The 15,350-nt window shown below is 40.3% G+C and overlaps 1 protein-coding gene across 3 annotated transcripts in view; it reads right to left on the bottom strand.

Moving 5' to 3' along the window:
- Positions 1 to 15,350, bottom strand: part of LIMCH1 (LIM and calponin homology domains 1) — a 567,717-nt gene that overhangs the window by 137,785 nt on the left and 414,582 nt on the right. For all 3 annotated transcript variants that reach the window (XM_006876603.1, XM_006876602.1, XM_006876604.1), the window contains exons 5-6: positions 14,267 to 14,297; positions 7,977 to 8,087 (exon numbers count right to left, since the gene is read on the bottom strand). In XM_006876603.1, coding sequence (XP_006876665.1) covers positions 7,977 to 8,087; positions 14,267 to 14,297 — 142 coding nt within the window. The remainder of the gene's footprint in view (positions 1 to 7,976; positions 8,088 to 14,266; positions 14,298 to 15,350) is intronic.

The following is a 15,350-nucleotide window of genomic DNA, read 5'->3' on the forward strand; positions in this document are numbered from 1 at the left end:
AGAGAGCTTGACTGGGGCCCAGGAAGACTAGGTCATCACAAGAGCACAGAGAGAGCTTGACTGGGGCTCAGGAAGACTAGGTCATCACAAGAGCACAGCTGCCACCACCTCCTAGAGACAGGCAGACATTCCAGTTATGGAAACTAAGGTAGGTCAAAAGTTAACCAGAGCTTCAACTCAAGTCAGAATTGACTAAAAAGGAAGAATGCATGACTTACTGAAAAGTATGGGTCTAAACTGGATAGGATTTCTCACTTAGTTTCTTTGGAAATGCAAGTAATTATCTTGGGTAATTTATCTACTGAGAATGGGCTATCAGCCTGAAAAATGAAGGTCATTTTTATTAAGCACCATGAGAGGGCTTCATAAAGTTCATGAAAAAATTCCACGACCTTTCAATTAAATGTTTTTCCACAGACATTTTTTGAAGCCCCCTTGTATGTGTCTGGGGCTGTACTAGATTTTGTTTTTTCTTTTGTATGTTATATTACTTTATCCTCATAACCCCCCCCCAAAATATGGTTATTAATATCCCCATTTTTTATGGATGAGAAAAATGAGTTTCAGAGAGGTTAAGTCATTTGACTGAGGAGGGCACACCGTGGCGAAGTTGGGCTTTTGTATCCAGCCCTAAAACTGTAAAACCTGAAGACATTTGATCATCTTTGGTACAATGACAGCTGCCCCCATCAGCACCACCTGCTCTATGACTAGGCACAGGCTTTCTTCTTACTGTGCGGATGATGGTAACCTGGCTAAGCCTAGATCATCAAGCTATATCTATATATTACAATATCTAATATATTGCATAAGAAACACAGTTCAGGGTAATGGTTATGAACATGGTCTCCAAAGCCAGACTGACAGGGTTGAAATCCTGGCTTTCAGTTGTGTGACTTCAGGCAAGTTATTTCAACTCTCAAGCCTTAGTTTTTTTCATCAGTAAAATGGACTGATGATAGTATCTATCTCACAGAATTTCTGGGAAGGCTAAATGTATTATTATAAATAAAACATTAAAAAAAAAATGCCTGATGCATAACAAATCAAATCCAAACCCATCGCCAGCTAGTAGATTCCAACTCAACAGTTCTGTAGGGCGGAGTAGAACTGCCCCATAGGTTTCCCAAGGCTTCAGTCTTTACGAGACCACACTGCCACATCTTTCTCCTGTACAGTGGCTAGTAGCTTTGAAATGCTGACCTTTTGGTTACCAGCAGAGTGCTTAACCACTGTGCTACCAGTGTGTCTTGTGATGCATGATGTTGTTGTTGTGCCATCAAGTTAGTTCTGACCCATAGCAACCCTGTATAAGGTTTCCGAGGAGTGGCTGGTGAGCTTGAACCGCTGACCTTGAGGTTCAAAGTGACCTTGGGCTCCAGCACATTAACCCAGACACCACACCCACCAGGACTCCCTGATGCATGATTAGGTATTCTAAAAGTGCCAGTTATACAGACAATGACTTGTTGTTAAGTGCCTTCAAGTCAGTTCTGACCCATAGCAATGCTGTATAGGGTTTCCAAGGAGCAGCTGGTGAGCTTGAACCACTGACCTTATGGTTCAAACTGACATTGCAATCCAGAGCATTAGCCCACAGCACCATACCAGAACCCATATTTATTCAGGTATGTAAATGACAACATACAAATCATAAAAATTCTATAATTAAGGTTAAGGACACAGCCTTATAGACACACTGATATTCTTTTACTTCTTCCCCATTGATGTCACCAGATCTCTAGGGTCAAGCCTTGGTGTGATGCTGTGGGATAAGCACTGAACTGATAGCCACAAGGTCAACAGTCCAAATCCATCAGCCATTCTTGGAAACCCTATACAGAGTTACTGTGGATCTGAACTCACTAGACAACACTTAACAACATCTCTAGGATTACTATGGGTTGAATCACCAGTATCATGAGAGCTGAACTGCTGATCACATCAAGAATGATCACAACTACAAGGATTTTCAAGAAAGTGCTAGAAAGTCCCCCAACGGCCACATGTCTTCCTGATTCCCACCATAGAAACCACAGGAGAATGGGAAGGAAAAAAGGCTACATGTTTCCTGGAATCTCTGCTATTACCTCACAGCCAATCATGAGGAAGAGAAACAGAAAGGCCAAAATGTTCACCACAGTACAGAAAGCCAAGAATAAAGTCTTGGATCAAGTACGAGAGCCAGAAGCTGACCCATGCAGCCAGTTTGAAAAGTGAAAACAAGGCTACCCATCGCCATTCTTGGCCATGCTCATCCCGAAGGAACTTTAGGGGGAAGTGGGAGGCCAGCCCTTTAGTCAGAGATAAAGGTGGAGACTTCAGTTTGGCATGTGATTTATGGGCTTCCATGGAGTCCTGGTGTGGCGCTGCAGGCTAATGCGTCAGACTGCAAAGTCGTTTGGACTGCAAGTTTGGTGGTTCAAGCTCATCAGCTGCTTCTTGGAAACCCTATACAGGGTCGCTATGGGTTGGAACTGACTCGATGGCACTTAACAACAACATAAACTCCTGGTGTGGCACTGCAGGATCAGAACTTGACTGTGAACCACAAAGTTAGCAGTTCAAACTCACCAGCTACTCCTTGGAAACCCTATAAAAGGTCGCTGTGAGTCAAAATTGACCAGACAGCACTTAGTAACAACATAAACTCACCACACTTTGTTTCAGTGTGGAACTGTAGGATAAGCATTGGTCTGCTAACTGCAAGGTTGGTGGTTCAAACCCACCAGCTGCTCCTTGGAAATCCTATACAGGGTCGGCTATAGGTCACAACAGACTCAACAAAACAACAACTTTAAAAGGGAAAGGTCAAATATAAAAACCAACACAAAGACTATTAAGAAAAAGAAAAACAGTTGTTGAATTTATTCGGACTCATTAAAAGATCGCTGACCCTACTAGTGTCAGAGCACAACTGTACTCCATGGGGCTTTTAATGGCTGATATTTTGGAAGTAGATTGCCAGGTCTTTCTTGCAAGGCATCACTGGGTAAGCCCAAACTACCAAACTTTTGGTTACTAGCCAAGCATTTAACCATTTTTTACCACGCAGGAACACTATAACACAAAGGCTAATGCAGACTGATTTCTCCTTTCCTGGAGTCGAATAATCCAGTCTATTCTTTTCATCAAGGAGCTCTGGTAGCATAGTGGTTACGAATCAGGCTGCGAACCTCAAGGTCAGCAGTTCGAAACTACCAGCTGTTCCGTGGGAGAAAAGATGAGGCTTTCTGCTCCGGTAAAGATTTATAGCCTCGGAAACCTGGTACAGGGTCACTATGAGTCAGAACCGACTCCACGGCACATAACAACAACAACAACAACAACAAAGATTTACAGCCTTGGAAACCCAGTACAGGGTCGCTATGAGTCGGAATCAACTTCATGGCACATAACCACCACCACCACCAGGAGCCCAGCAGTTTTCTGTCTTCAACAGAGTGCTCCAGGGAAGGGAGAAAAACCTCCAATCAGTGCATGAATTCTTCTAGTCAAAGTACGTTCATAAGATTAGGAACCAGCTCCCTTAAATTTTGGATGATTTCACTTATCAGCTCTCTCTTTGTCCTCCTTTTGTCAGATACATTGCTTTACTTGTTGCTTTCTTTGTGATTTATATGGTAGTTCAACTTTTTCAGAATGCTTTAGAAACCAGCTGCTGTCGATCTAACTCACAATGATTCCATGTGAATCAAAGCAGCATTATGCTCCACAGTGTTCTCAACTGCGGAGTTTTGGGGAAGTAGATGGCTAGGTCTTTGTGTGGATATAAATCTCCATCCTTTTGGTTAGCAAGTGAGAACATTAACAATTTGCAACACCGAGGGACTCCCTAGAGTGCTTTGTTGTTTGTTGTTAGTAAGTGCGTCAGAGTTGATTCAGACTCACAGAGATCATGTATAGGATTTATGAGGAGCAGCTGGTGAGTTTGAATTCCCGATCTTGTGGTTAGCAGTCGAGTGCTTGTCCTACAGTGAGGGCTTTAGAATTCTACTTTTCAATCCTCATCACCAATCTCATCACCCACTACATTGGTAGTAGCAGCTACTTATTGCACAGATACTTACTGAGCACTTTCTATGTGCCAGGCGCTGTTATAATGCTGAGGATACATTAAACAAAACTGACAAATATTTTGTCCTAGTCTTGAGTCAGTTCTGACTCACAGCAACCTTATGTACAACAGCACAAAACACTGCCTGGTCTGCACCAACCTCACAATTGTTGCTACAGTTGCTATCACTGTGCCAATCCATCTTACTAGGGGTCTTCTTCATGTTCACTAACCCTCCACTTTACCAAGCAAGATGGCCTTCTCCAGGGACTGGTCCCTCTTGATAATATGTCCAAAGTATGAGAGATGAAGTCTGGACATCCTGTCTCCTAAGGAGCATTCTGGCTGTGCTTCTTCCAGCACAGACTTGTGTGTTATTTTGGCAGCCCATGGCACTTTCAGTATTCTCCTCCGACACCATAACTCAAATGCATCAATTCTTCTATGGTCTTCCTTATTCACTGTCCAGCTTTCGCATGCATATGAGGCTATTGAAAATACCATGGCTTGGATCAGGCACAGTTTAGTCCTCAAACTGACATCTTTGCTGTTCAATACTTTAAAGAGGTTGAGTGCAGCAGATTTGCTTATGCAATACGTTGTTTATTTCTTGATTGCTGTTCCCATTCATGTTGATGGTGGATCCTTTACTAAAGAAAGTATTTCAATTTCAAATTTATTTCAGCCTGTAGCTGTCCAATAGAGATTCTAGTTGTCTATCTATATCTGTTCTACATTTTGTCTCTAGTAAACTATTCATAATTTTTGCTGGAATAAAGTCTACTTTTCCCAAACCTGTGGGTTAAGCTTTAGGCTGCTAACTACAAGATCAGCAGTTTTAACTAACCAGCTACTTTGTAGGAGAAAGCTATGTCTATTCCCATAAAGATTGGAAACCCCAAGGAGTTCTCCTCGGTCCTACAGAGTTGCTATGGGTTAGACTCAACTTGATGGCAGTAGATTTGGTTTGTTTTGGTTGGTCCTTGAAGGTAGGAGCGGCTATGTGACCTCAGTTCAGTTAATGGGATGCAAGCAGAGGTATGGTGTCTGACCAGCTAGAATTATGATTAAAGCAAGACATAGATCCTTTCTCACCCCCATTCCTTCTTTCCTCTGACTCAAATGTGAAGGTAATGAATAAAAGTTGAGAAGGCATCTTAGACAAGAAGGCAAACTGTCATAGGATGAGGATGATAGAGCAAAAAGACAGAAGAAGCTTGGGCCCCCAATGATCATGGAACCCCATGATTAATTTTTTGTTACTATTAAGTGCCATCGAGTTGGTTCCAACTCATAGCAACCTTATAGAGGGTTCCCAAGGAGCAGCTGGTGGGTTTGAACCACCAACCTTGCAGTTAGTAGTCCAGTGCTTATCTTACACTGCCAAACCAGAATTCCTGTGAGGAACAGCATCTAAATAGTCTCAAAAAGACATCCTAAATCTATAATAACAATAAATATTTGACTTCACAAATTCAGACTGAAAATTCCTTTTATACCTTCATGAAGAACAGAGCTTGATGGAAAATTAAAGAACAAGTAAAAGTTGACACCAAGAAAACAATGTGCTATGGTTAATTGTCAGGGTGTGTTTATTTTATTTTGTAAGGAATTTATCTTTAAATACTTTGCTTATATGCATTATAACCAATCGAAAGCTTTGTACATTTATAAATATATGTGCCTTCTAGAATGGCTCTTGCCAAATGTGGAGAACTATTAAAGGACTATTCATTTGTAGGGAAAAACCAAAAAAAATAATTATTAGAAAGCCGGAGCAAAATCTTGCCCTCAGTCTTAAAAGGAAAAGAGTAAAACACTGACTGTCTCTCATGAGGCATCCCTAGTTGACGTATTCTGCATGTTAGAGTTGGGAAGACGCTCACTCAAGCTGTTGACCATTGCTGTGGAATCAATTCGGACTCACAGTGACCATAGAGGACAGAGCAGAACGGCTCTGATGGTTTCCAAGGCTGCCAGTCTTCTGGAAGCCAACTGCCACATCGTTCTCCCATGGAGCTGGGGGTGTGAACAGCCAACAGATTTGGGGAGTAACAGCCAAGCACTTAACCACTGTGCCAGCAGGGATCCTTGAGAAAGCGCAAGACCTTAAATCTTTGTCCTACAATATAGGCCTGGTCCAAAACACATGAGTGCTACTGATTACAAATCAGTCTTACTTCCTTAAGCTGGTAGACTGGACTTCTGGATAATACTAAAGACTAGTACTTTGTATTAGTACTAGTATACGGAGCTCTGGTAGAGTAGTGGTTATGAATCGAGCTGCTAATCTCATGGTCAGCAGTTTAAAACTACCAGCTGATCCATGGGAGAAAGATGAGGCTTTCTGCTCCCATAAAGATTTACAGCCTCAGAGACCCTGGACAGGGTTGCTATGAGTCAGAACCAACTCCAAGGTACATAACAACAACAACAGTACTTTATATAGAAGCCCTGGTGGTACAATGGTTTACTACTTGCTTGCTAACCAGAAGGCTGATGGTTAGAGCAAATCCAAATGCTCTGTGGGAAAAAGACCTGGTCATAAGATTGTTGTTGTTAAGTGCCCTTGAGTCGGTCCTGACTCATAGTGACCCTATTCTAGAAAACTCTGTGGGGTTATCCTACTCTGTCACATGCACACTGTCGCTATGACTCGAAATCCATTCAACAGCACCTAACAAAAACAGCAGTACTCAGTTAATACATGCTGTTGTTGTTAAATGCTGTTGAGTTAATTGGTTTCGCCTCATAGCAACCCAGTATAGAGTTTCCAAGGGGCACCTGGTGGGTTTGAACTGTCGACCTTGTGGTTCACAGTCCAGTGCTGATCCTACAGTGCTCCATTAGACGTTACCTTAAAAAGGTTTACACAGCAGGTACACACAACATTCTACATATCTTCCGCAAATTCCTACTTTGCCCATAAACAACATAAGTCAATTAAGTTGTAAAAAATGCTTTCAAAATCACATGCTATTAAGTAAAATGGTGATACAAAACATACCCTAGAGAATGTTTCTAATTCATTAGAGTTTGTCCAAGTAGGGTGCTCACACAAGAACTTGGTTGACATTATTTATCCACACCAAGACTCAGATGGGTGAGTAAAATGACCTTCAGGATGTAAGTGTGGAGCGTGTCTTCATTTGGGATAACACAGCATTGTTTTCTTCAGGCTTTAGTCCACAAGAAAACAGCATTTAGCTCTTTGTTATTCACATCCCTATTCTGACAGATTTGATTTTCTCTTTGGAAGTTTAAATTGGATCAAACTCAGACCTCCTGTTCTTTGAAGGACATAAATTTGGGTTGAGGCGAAAATGTTATTGAAAAGACAACTGACACATAGTGACCCCATGTCAGAAAATAGAACAATTCCATTGTGTTTTCTTGGCTGTAATTTTAATGGGAGCAGATCATCAGGTCTTTCTCCCACTGAGCTGATGAGTGGGTTTGAACTGCCAACTTTTCAGTTATCAGCCAAGCACTTAACCATGTGTGCCAGTAGATTAGTTGTTGCTTTTGTTAAGTGCCACCAAGTTGGTTCCAATCCATAGCAACCTTGTATAGAATTTTTTTATTTTAACCTTGTATAGGATTTTTGAGGAGTGACTTGTGTTTGAACCACCAATTTTGTGGCTAATAATCCAGTGTGGTGCTGTGGGTTCATTTGCCAGACTGCAAAGCCATTTGAACTGCAAGTTCGGAGGTTCAAGCTCACCAGCTGCTCCTCGGAAACCCTATGCAGGGTCGCTATGGGTGCGAATCGACTCGATGGCATTTGACAACAACAACAACAATCCAGTACTTACCCTGCAGTGCCACACTGTACCAGGGGTACTGATCTTGAAAAAGAAGCAAACTGCTTTCCAGCTCTGTCTACAGCTCATGGGATAAAGAAGAAAATCCACATTACCTTTCGCAGCTGAGCCAGCAATCCTTCAAATTCCTTCAGGTTCAGTGTAGTTCCACTATAGGATGTACAGCTATTTGCTGCTTTTCCCAGCCAGTAAATGGTAACTAATACCTGTGGAAAAAACCATGCACAAGAGCAGAAAATTTTTTTCTCAATAATTACCTTTCAACTAAGGAATTAGCGTTTCACCAACAGCAAAGAATTCCAACACTGATGTATAAAACCACCACCCATGAGGTATCCATTAAATCATTTTAATAAGAACCCATTGCCATGTCAGTTGGCATAAATATGATTCCATGGCTAAAATAAGACTCCAATTTTAAGGAGAAATTAGGTTGTAAAAACGTGATCTGAAGATGATGGCAAATCCTCCAACATTATTTTCATGTAACGAGGTTTCACAATTAACACCAAAATATTTCAGAAGTTCTTTGGAGTCTTTACCAGTATGAGCAATTAATTAGAAAGACGATTCTTTTTGAGATAGTAGATGGAAGGTCTACAGTTTCTACTTGTGGGCACAGAAAGTTTTGCTAAAACTGAAAGCAAAAATTCCAAAGGAGTGATAAAGATTCATGATTGGTTCTAAGCACACACAACAACATCCAATTAAAATCAAAAGAAAGTAATGTAATGAAGAATACTATCTGCAGATACCTAGCTTTGAGATATAGTTAAAAAACAAGAACCAGTTGTTTTATAGTTCCACAAAGACTCCTGGCAACCCCATGTGTGTCAAAGTCAAACTGTGCTCCATAGCATTTTTAATGGCCAATTTTTCAGAAGTAGGATGTCAGCCTTTTCTTCTGAAGCACACCTGGGTGGGTGTAAACCTTCAGCCTTTCAGCTAACAGCAAAGTGTGTTAACTATCTGTACCGCACATGGGATGCAAGCTCCCATTAATTTGAGATGGGAAATTTTCAAGCTTTGAAAAGGTTATTGTTTGTTGTTGGTGTGTGTTGTTGAGTCAATTTTGACTGAGAATGGTCCAGTAGAGGGTTTCTGAGGCTGTACATTTTTACAGGAGCAGAAAACCTCATCTTTCTCCTACGGAATGGCTGGTGGATTCAAACTGCTGACCTTGTAGTTAGCAACCCAATGCATAACCCACTAAGCTGCCTGTTAACCATCCTTAGATGTTTACGAATGAATAGTCCATAGTTGCGATTGTTACAATTGCAAAGGTAGAAGTTTGTAACATAAAAGGAGTAGTAGTTAATTTTACCTTCCAGGATCAGAGGACCATCAAGGGAGAAGAGCATTCACAGAATGTGGGACCCTATTCAGAGAAGCAGCGACACCAGAGATGGAGACAGAGATGGGGACATGGAGAGAGGAAGCAGCTGAGGACTCTACACTCATGGAAAGAGAAAGGCTGTGTGCTGGTGACCAGGAGGCAGACTTGCAGAATGTGCCCTTTGGTGGCTTAAATGATTATATATTCCTGAGTGTTTTAGTGTACATTGAAAAAAGTAAAAAAATAAATAAATAAATAACAGAGGGAACAGAAGCAAGTACTATTGAATGATGATGTATAAAGGGGATTGTGATCATTGCAATGAAATGAAACAGAATAGAATGAGTGTAAAACCAATGTTCTCCCATGTGAACTATTACTCAATTCACAATAAAAACTTAAAAAAAAAAAAAAAAGAATGATTAGTCCATGGTCTAAAGCTACATCCTATTAATTTTGTTCTGTTTTTCCAAAGAAAATAGTTCATAAAAGCAAATATCCTTTACACCAAATTTACCATATAATCCAGAAGGATATGTACCTTACAATTGAATTACAGCAGTCTGAACTCTATATAAAAGCTAAGGATATGATTTTATTTTTACATTTGGTCTTATTATTCCAATGAGCTGGAAAGTACTTGTTCCTTTCACTTGCAAAGCAAGCAAATACTTTGGACAACATGATATGTCCAGATGGCAAGAGGTCCAAAGTATTGTTATGTGTGCCAATGCTATGATGTGATTTGATTTTCTACCTTGGTGGGAATTTTTTCTTTCATACATCCTTCAAAATGTCCAGAACACACATGATGCCTAATTCTAGGCCATTAATAAGGACTCTAAAACAACTCCTGTGCACTAAGGGTATGAGGCTGTCTGAAGGGATAAGGGAAGAAAGGAAGAAAGAACTGCACCCATTTTCAGATGATGTGCTTTCTGATTTGTTTAAAACTTTATAATGAAAAAGTTTTAGAAAGGAAGATAAAGTAGTTGAAAAGAGAATGTCAACCAAGTGTAATGTTATTATTGTTGTTAAGAGCCATCAAATCAGTTCTGACCCACAGCGACCCTGTATAGGGTCTCAGAGGAGCAGCTAGTGAGCTTGAATTGCCAACCTTGCAGTTCAAACAGCTTTGTAGTCTGGCGCATTAACCCACAGCACCACACCAGGACTCTGAATCAAGTGTAATAGCACTTTGGAAATAATCCTAGCAACAAAACAGAAGTCACTGTCAACATACTTGTGTTTTGAAAATTAGATCAAACTACAAAGAGCTGATTTGGGATAGATGACTGGGACCTCTTAAAAATTAGGCACTTGTCCTGGTATGGTGTGGTGGGTTAATGCACTGGGCTGCAAAGTTGGTTGGAACCCTAAGGTCGATGGTTCAGGTTCACCAGCTGTTCCTCGGAAACCCCACACAGGTTAGCTATGGGTCGGAACTGACTCGATGGCACTTCACAACAACAATGTACATCAAAAGATTTCACCAAAAGAGTAAAAAGGGAGCCCACAGATTGGGAAATTTTTTTTGGCAACAACATACCAGAAAAGAAACTAATCTTTAAAATTTATGAAAAACTGTAACATCTCTACAAGAAAAAGAAAAGTAGTAGTTAATAGGCACAACACATGAACAGATATTTCACTAAGGAAGACATTCTGACAGTCAACAAATGTATAAATAAATGTCCACTATCATGAACCACTGCTGTTGTTGTTGTTGTTAAGTGTCATTGAGTCAATTTTGATCCAAAACAACCCTGTATAGGGTTTCCAAGGAGCAGCTGGTGAGCTTGAACTGCCTACCTTGTGGTTCAAAACAATTTTGCTGTCCAGTGCACTAACCCACAATGCCACATTATGAACCATTAGAGAGATGCAAATCAAAACAACAATGAAATATCATTTTAGTACAGCATTAATAGCAAAGTGAAAGAAAACAACAGAAAACAACAAATGCTGACAAGGGTGTGGAGAAACTGGGACCCTCCTACATTGCTGGTAGGGCAGTAAAATGGTACAACCACTGTGGAAAACAGTATGACACTTCCTCAGAAAGTTGGAAATAGAAATATCATATGACCCAGTAATCCCTTTACTTGGTATAGATCCACAAGAAATAAGGGCCAGGACATGAGCAAGTATATGCACACGAATGTTCACTGCAGCATATTCACAATTGCAAAAAGATGGAGACAGCCCATCAATGGAGAATGGGTAGACAAACTTTGGTACATACACCCAATATAATACTATGCAAACTTGAAGAATAACAATAAATCTGAAAAACACCTCCTAACATGGATGAATCTGGAGGACGTTATGCTGAGTGAAATTAGTAAGTCACAAAAGGACAAATACTGTAAGAGACCATTATTATAAAAGCTTAAGAAATGGTTTCCATACTAAAAGAAACATTCTTTGATGGTTACCAGGAGTGAGGGAGGGTAGAGTAATTCACTGGCTAGACGGTAGACATATGTTAGCTTGGGTGATGGGGAGGGCAATATTTAAGAAGAGGAAGGTTGGCAGGAAGATGATGAAGACAGAGGAAGGTACTCAAGGGCTAAGGGGATAGAAGCAAATAAGGATATATAAAGGCTTTCGATTGTGTGAATCATGACAAGCTATGGACAACATTGATAAGTATGAGTATTCCAGAACACCTAATTGTACTTCTAAGAAATCTGTACCTAGACCAAGAAGCAGTTGTTCGAACAGAACATGGGAACACTGAATGTTTTAAAATTGGGAAAGGTGTGAGACAGGGTTGTATTCTTTCACCATACTTATTCAACCTGTATGCTGAACAAATAATACGAGAAGCTGGGTTCTATGAAGAAAAACGTGGCATCAGGATTGGAGGAAGACTCATTAACAACCTGCGATATGCAGATGATACAACCTTGCTTGCTGAAAGTGAAGAGGACTTGAAACATTTACTTATGAAGATCAAAGAGCACAGTCTTCGATATGGATTACATCTCAATGTTAAGAAAACAAAAATCCTCACCACTGGACCAATAAACAACATTCTTATCAATGGAGAAAAGATTGAAGTTGTCAAGGACTTCATTCTTCTTGGATCAACAATCAACACTCGCGGAAGCAGTAGTCAAGAGATCAGACGAAGTATTGCACTGGGCAAATCTGCTGCACAGGAACTTTTTAAAGTATTGAAGAACAGAGATGTCAGCTTGAGGACTAAGGTGCGCCTGACCCAGGCCATTGTGTTTTCAATAGCCTCATATGGATGTGAAAGCTGGACAGTGAATAAGGAAGATCATAGAAGAATTGATGCCTTTGAGTTGTGGTGTTGGAGGAGAATACTGAAAGTGCCATGGACTGCCAAAAGAACCAATAGATCTGTTTTGGAAGAAGTGCAGCCAGAGTGCTCCTTGGAGGCCAGGATGGCTAAGCTTAGTCTCTCATACTTTGGACATATTGTCTGGAGGAAACAATCGTTGGAGAAGGATGTCATGCTGGGTAAGGTGGAGGGTCAGAGAAAAAGAGGAAGACCTCTAATGAGATGGATTGGCCAGGTGGCATCATTGATGGACTCAAGTGTGGCAGCGGCAGTGAGGTTGGCCCAGGATCGGACATTGTTTTGTTCTGCTGTGCATGGGGTCGCTATGAGTCGGTTCCGACTCGATGGCACCTGACAACAACATACAACTTTTGTATAACAGTGTCCTTGCAGGTAGATACATGGTCAGAGATACAGGCTGAATCGGTGTGGGAGGAAGAGTCAGAGTATATCCATAAATATATAAGAGCTTGAAAGAGGATATCTGTATGTGGTTATTTACCTTTTCTGAAAACACAACTATGAATGTGGTGGAGCATACAATGGGCAAAATGATGACTTCTTAGATATTATCAAACATCTTAGGGTAATGAGTGCTTGACCTGGGGGCTCAGGAACGCAGTCTTAGGTGACATCATGGTCAACAGCCCACCAAGACAATGGTCTACATCCTACTTTGGTGAGTAGGAACTGTGATCTTAAAAGCTCATGAGCAGCCATTTACTGTGCAGCTATTCATCTCTCTATGCGTGGAAGAAAGAAGAGTGATGAGAATTGAAGATTCTTGGAATCAATTAGTCTAAGACCTGAAGAACTACCAATTGCTCTGAAAGGGAACAAAACTTAAAATTATTAAAAAAAAAAAAAAAAAAGATCAGGCTTACTGTCCATAAAGAGACTGCAGGTACCTTAGACTATGGACTTTGACCACCCTTCAGGTCTGGAAATGAACTCATCCTTGTGGCCCAGTTTTCAGTCAAGCAATAGATAAATAGATAAATATATCGGGAGGATAACAATATTAGTAAGATGTGTTCACCATGGAGTGGTGAATCATTCAAAATCAAAAGGGCATCATTTACCTAAGGACAAAGTTGAGAAGGGATGGGAAGGTGGGTAGAATGCAAATAGGAACCACAGGGAGGAAGCAGGGTAACTGTTGCTGTATGGAGGGGATTACAATCATTGAGATGAAACAAAGTACCATTTGTTGAATGTAAAACTGATGACCTTAGCTATACACTTTTACTCAATTCACAATAAAAAAATTTTTTTTAAAGCTGATTTGGGCAAGTATTAATAAAATCTCAAAAGATTAATAGGAAAATACAATACTAAAACTACAGATCCACAATAGCCAACAATATCCATATTATGCTGATCTTGCCCAAAAAACAGTCTAACAGCTTCATTTAATAACTCCATCTATGTCTACAATGGGCGGGAATAATATTAATGTTGAGGCAGACCACTTTCTGTTTAAGGAACCACATCACAGAGCCCAAGCTTTTGTTTGTTTATTTCTGGATTGAGCACTTAACTAATTAAAGAGAAATCTCCCAAACTACTATTTCTATTACAGCCATTCATTATTTCATTAGGGGCACATACATGTTTTTTCCTAGAAGAACTTCTTTCCAGTCCAGTACAAGGTACTAAATTCATGATCTTAGTTTTAAATTTGAGCCATCAAAGTGAGAAGAATAGAAGTTTAAAAGGGAATTTGAAATACTTACGTTTCTCAGTTTTCTGCTATAATCAAGGCTCCTAGTTAGAGGAAAAGAAGAAGAAGAAAAAAAGATCAGAATCGGTTTCCTCACTGTGACCATATCTTAAATACCTTTAAGATGCACCTGAAGCTGGAAAATATACCAAAATGGAGAATATTATTTTGTTACTATTATTTTGTTCAAGTAAGGTTCTGCCTTAGTTATAGACCACTGACAAATTGAAATCTGACTGTACACAAATATTCTTCACTTAAGTTTTCTTAAACAAAGGTATAAAAACTTACTTAAGCAAACATATATGAAAATAAATGTACAAGAAGCAACATTTTCCAAAAATATGTTCTTTCCTGCTATGGGTACAAATTTGGGCTGGGAATTAGTGGTAAACAGACAAATGTGCATGTATGTATGTGGAAGTATATAGTCACAAAAACGACTTGGTACCAAAACCAAAACCAGATATGTTGCCATTGAATCATTTCCAACTCAAAGTGAACCTATAGGACAGAGTAGAACTGCCCCACAGTTTCTAAGGTTGCTATCTTTAAGGACTGTGAGGATGGCACAAGACAGGCAGCATTATCATTCTGTTTTGCATATGGTCGTACCTAGCAACAACAACCTCTTTAAGGAAATCGACTCTCACATTTTTCTCCTGTGGAGCCGGTGGTGAGCTGAATCATCAGAGCGTCTGATCTGCAGACAAGCGCTTAATCACTGCACCACCAGTGCTCTGCTACTTGGTTGTTGTTGTCATTAGGTGCCATGGTGTCAACTCCAACTCATAGTGACCCTATGTACAGCAGAATGAAACACTGCCCAGCCCTGTGCCAGCCTCACAATTGTTATTATTATGTTTGAGCCCAAAGGTACAGCCACCATGTCAATCCAGCTCCTTGGGGTCGGTTCCTCTGTTTCGATAACCTTCTATTTTACCAAGTCTGATATCCATTTCTAGGGAGTGGTCACCCCTGATAGCATGTCCAAAATACATGAGACTAGGTTTCGTCATCTTCACTTTTAAGAAACATTCTGGCTGTACTTTTTCCAAGATAGAGCTATTTGTTCTTACAGCAGTCCATGGTATTTT

Source organism: Chrysochloris asiatica, unplaced genomic scaffold (assembly GCF_000296735.1).
Source record: "Chrysochloris asiatica unplaced genomic scaffold, ChrAsi1.0 scaffold00394, whole genome shotgun sequence".
Classification (NCBI taxonomy): domain Eukaryota; kingdom Metazoa; phylum Chordata; class Mammalia; order Afrosoricida; family Chrysochloridae; genus Chrysochloris; species Chrysochloris asiatica.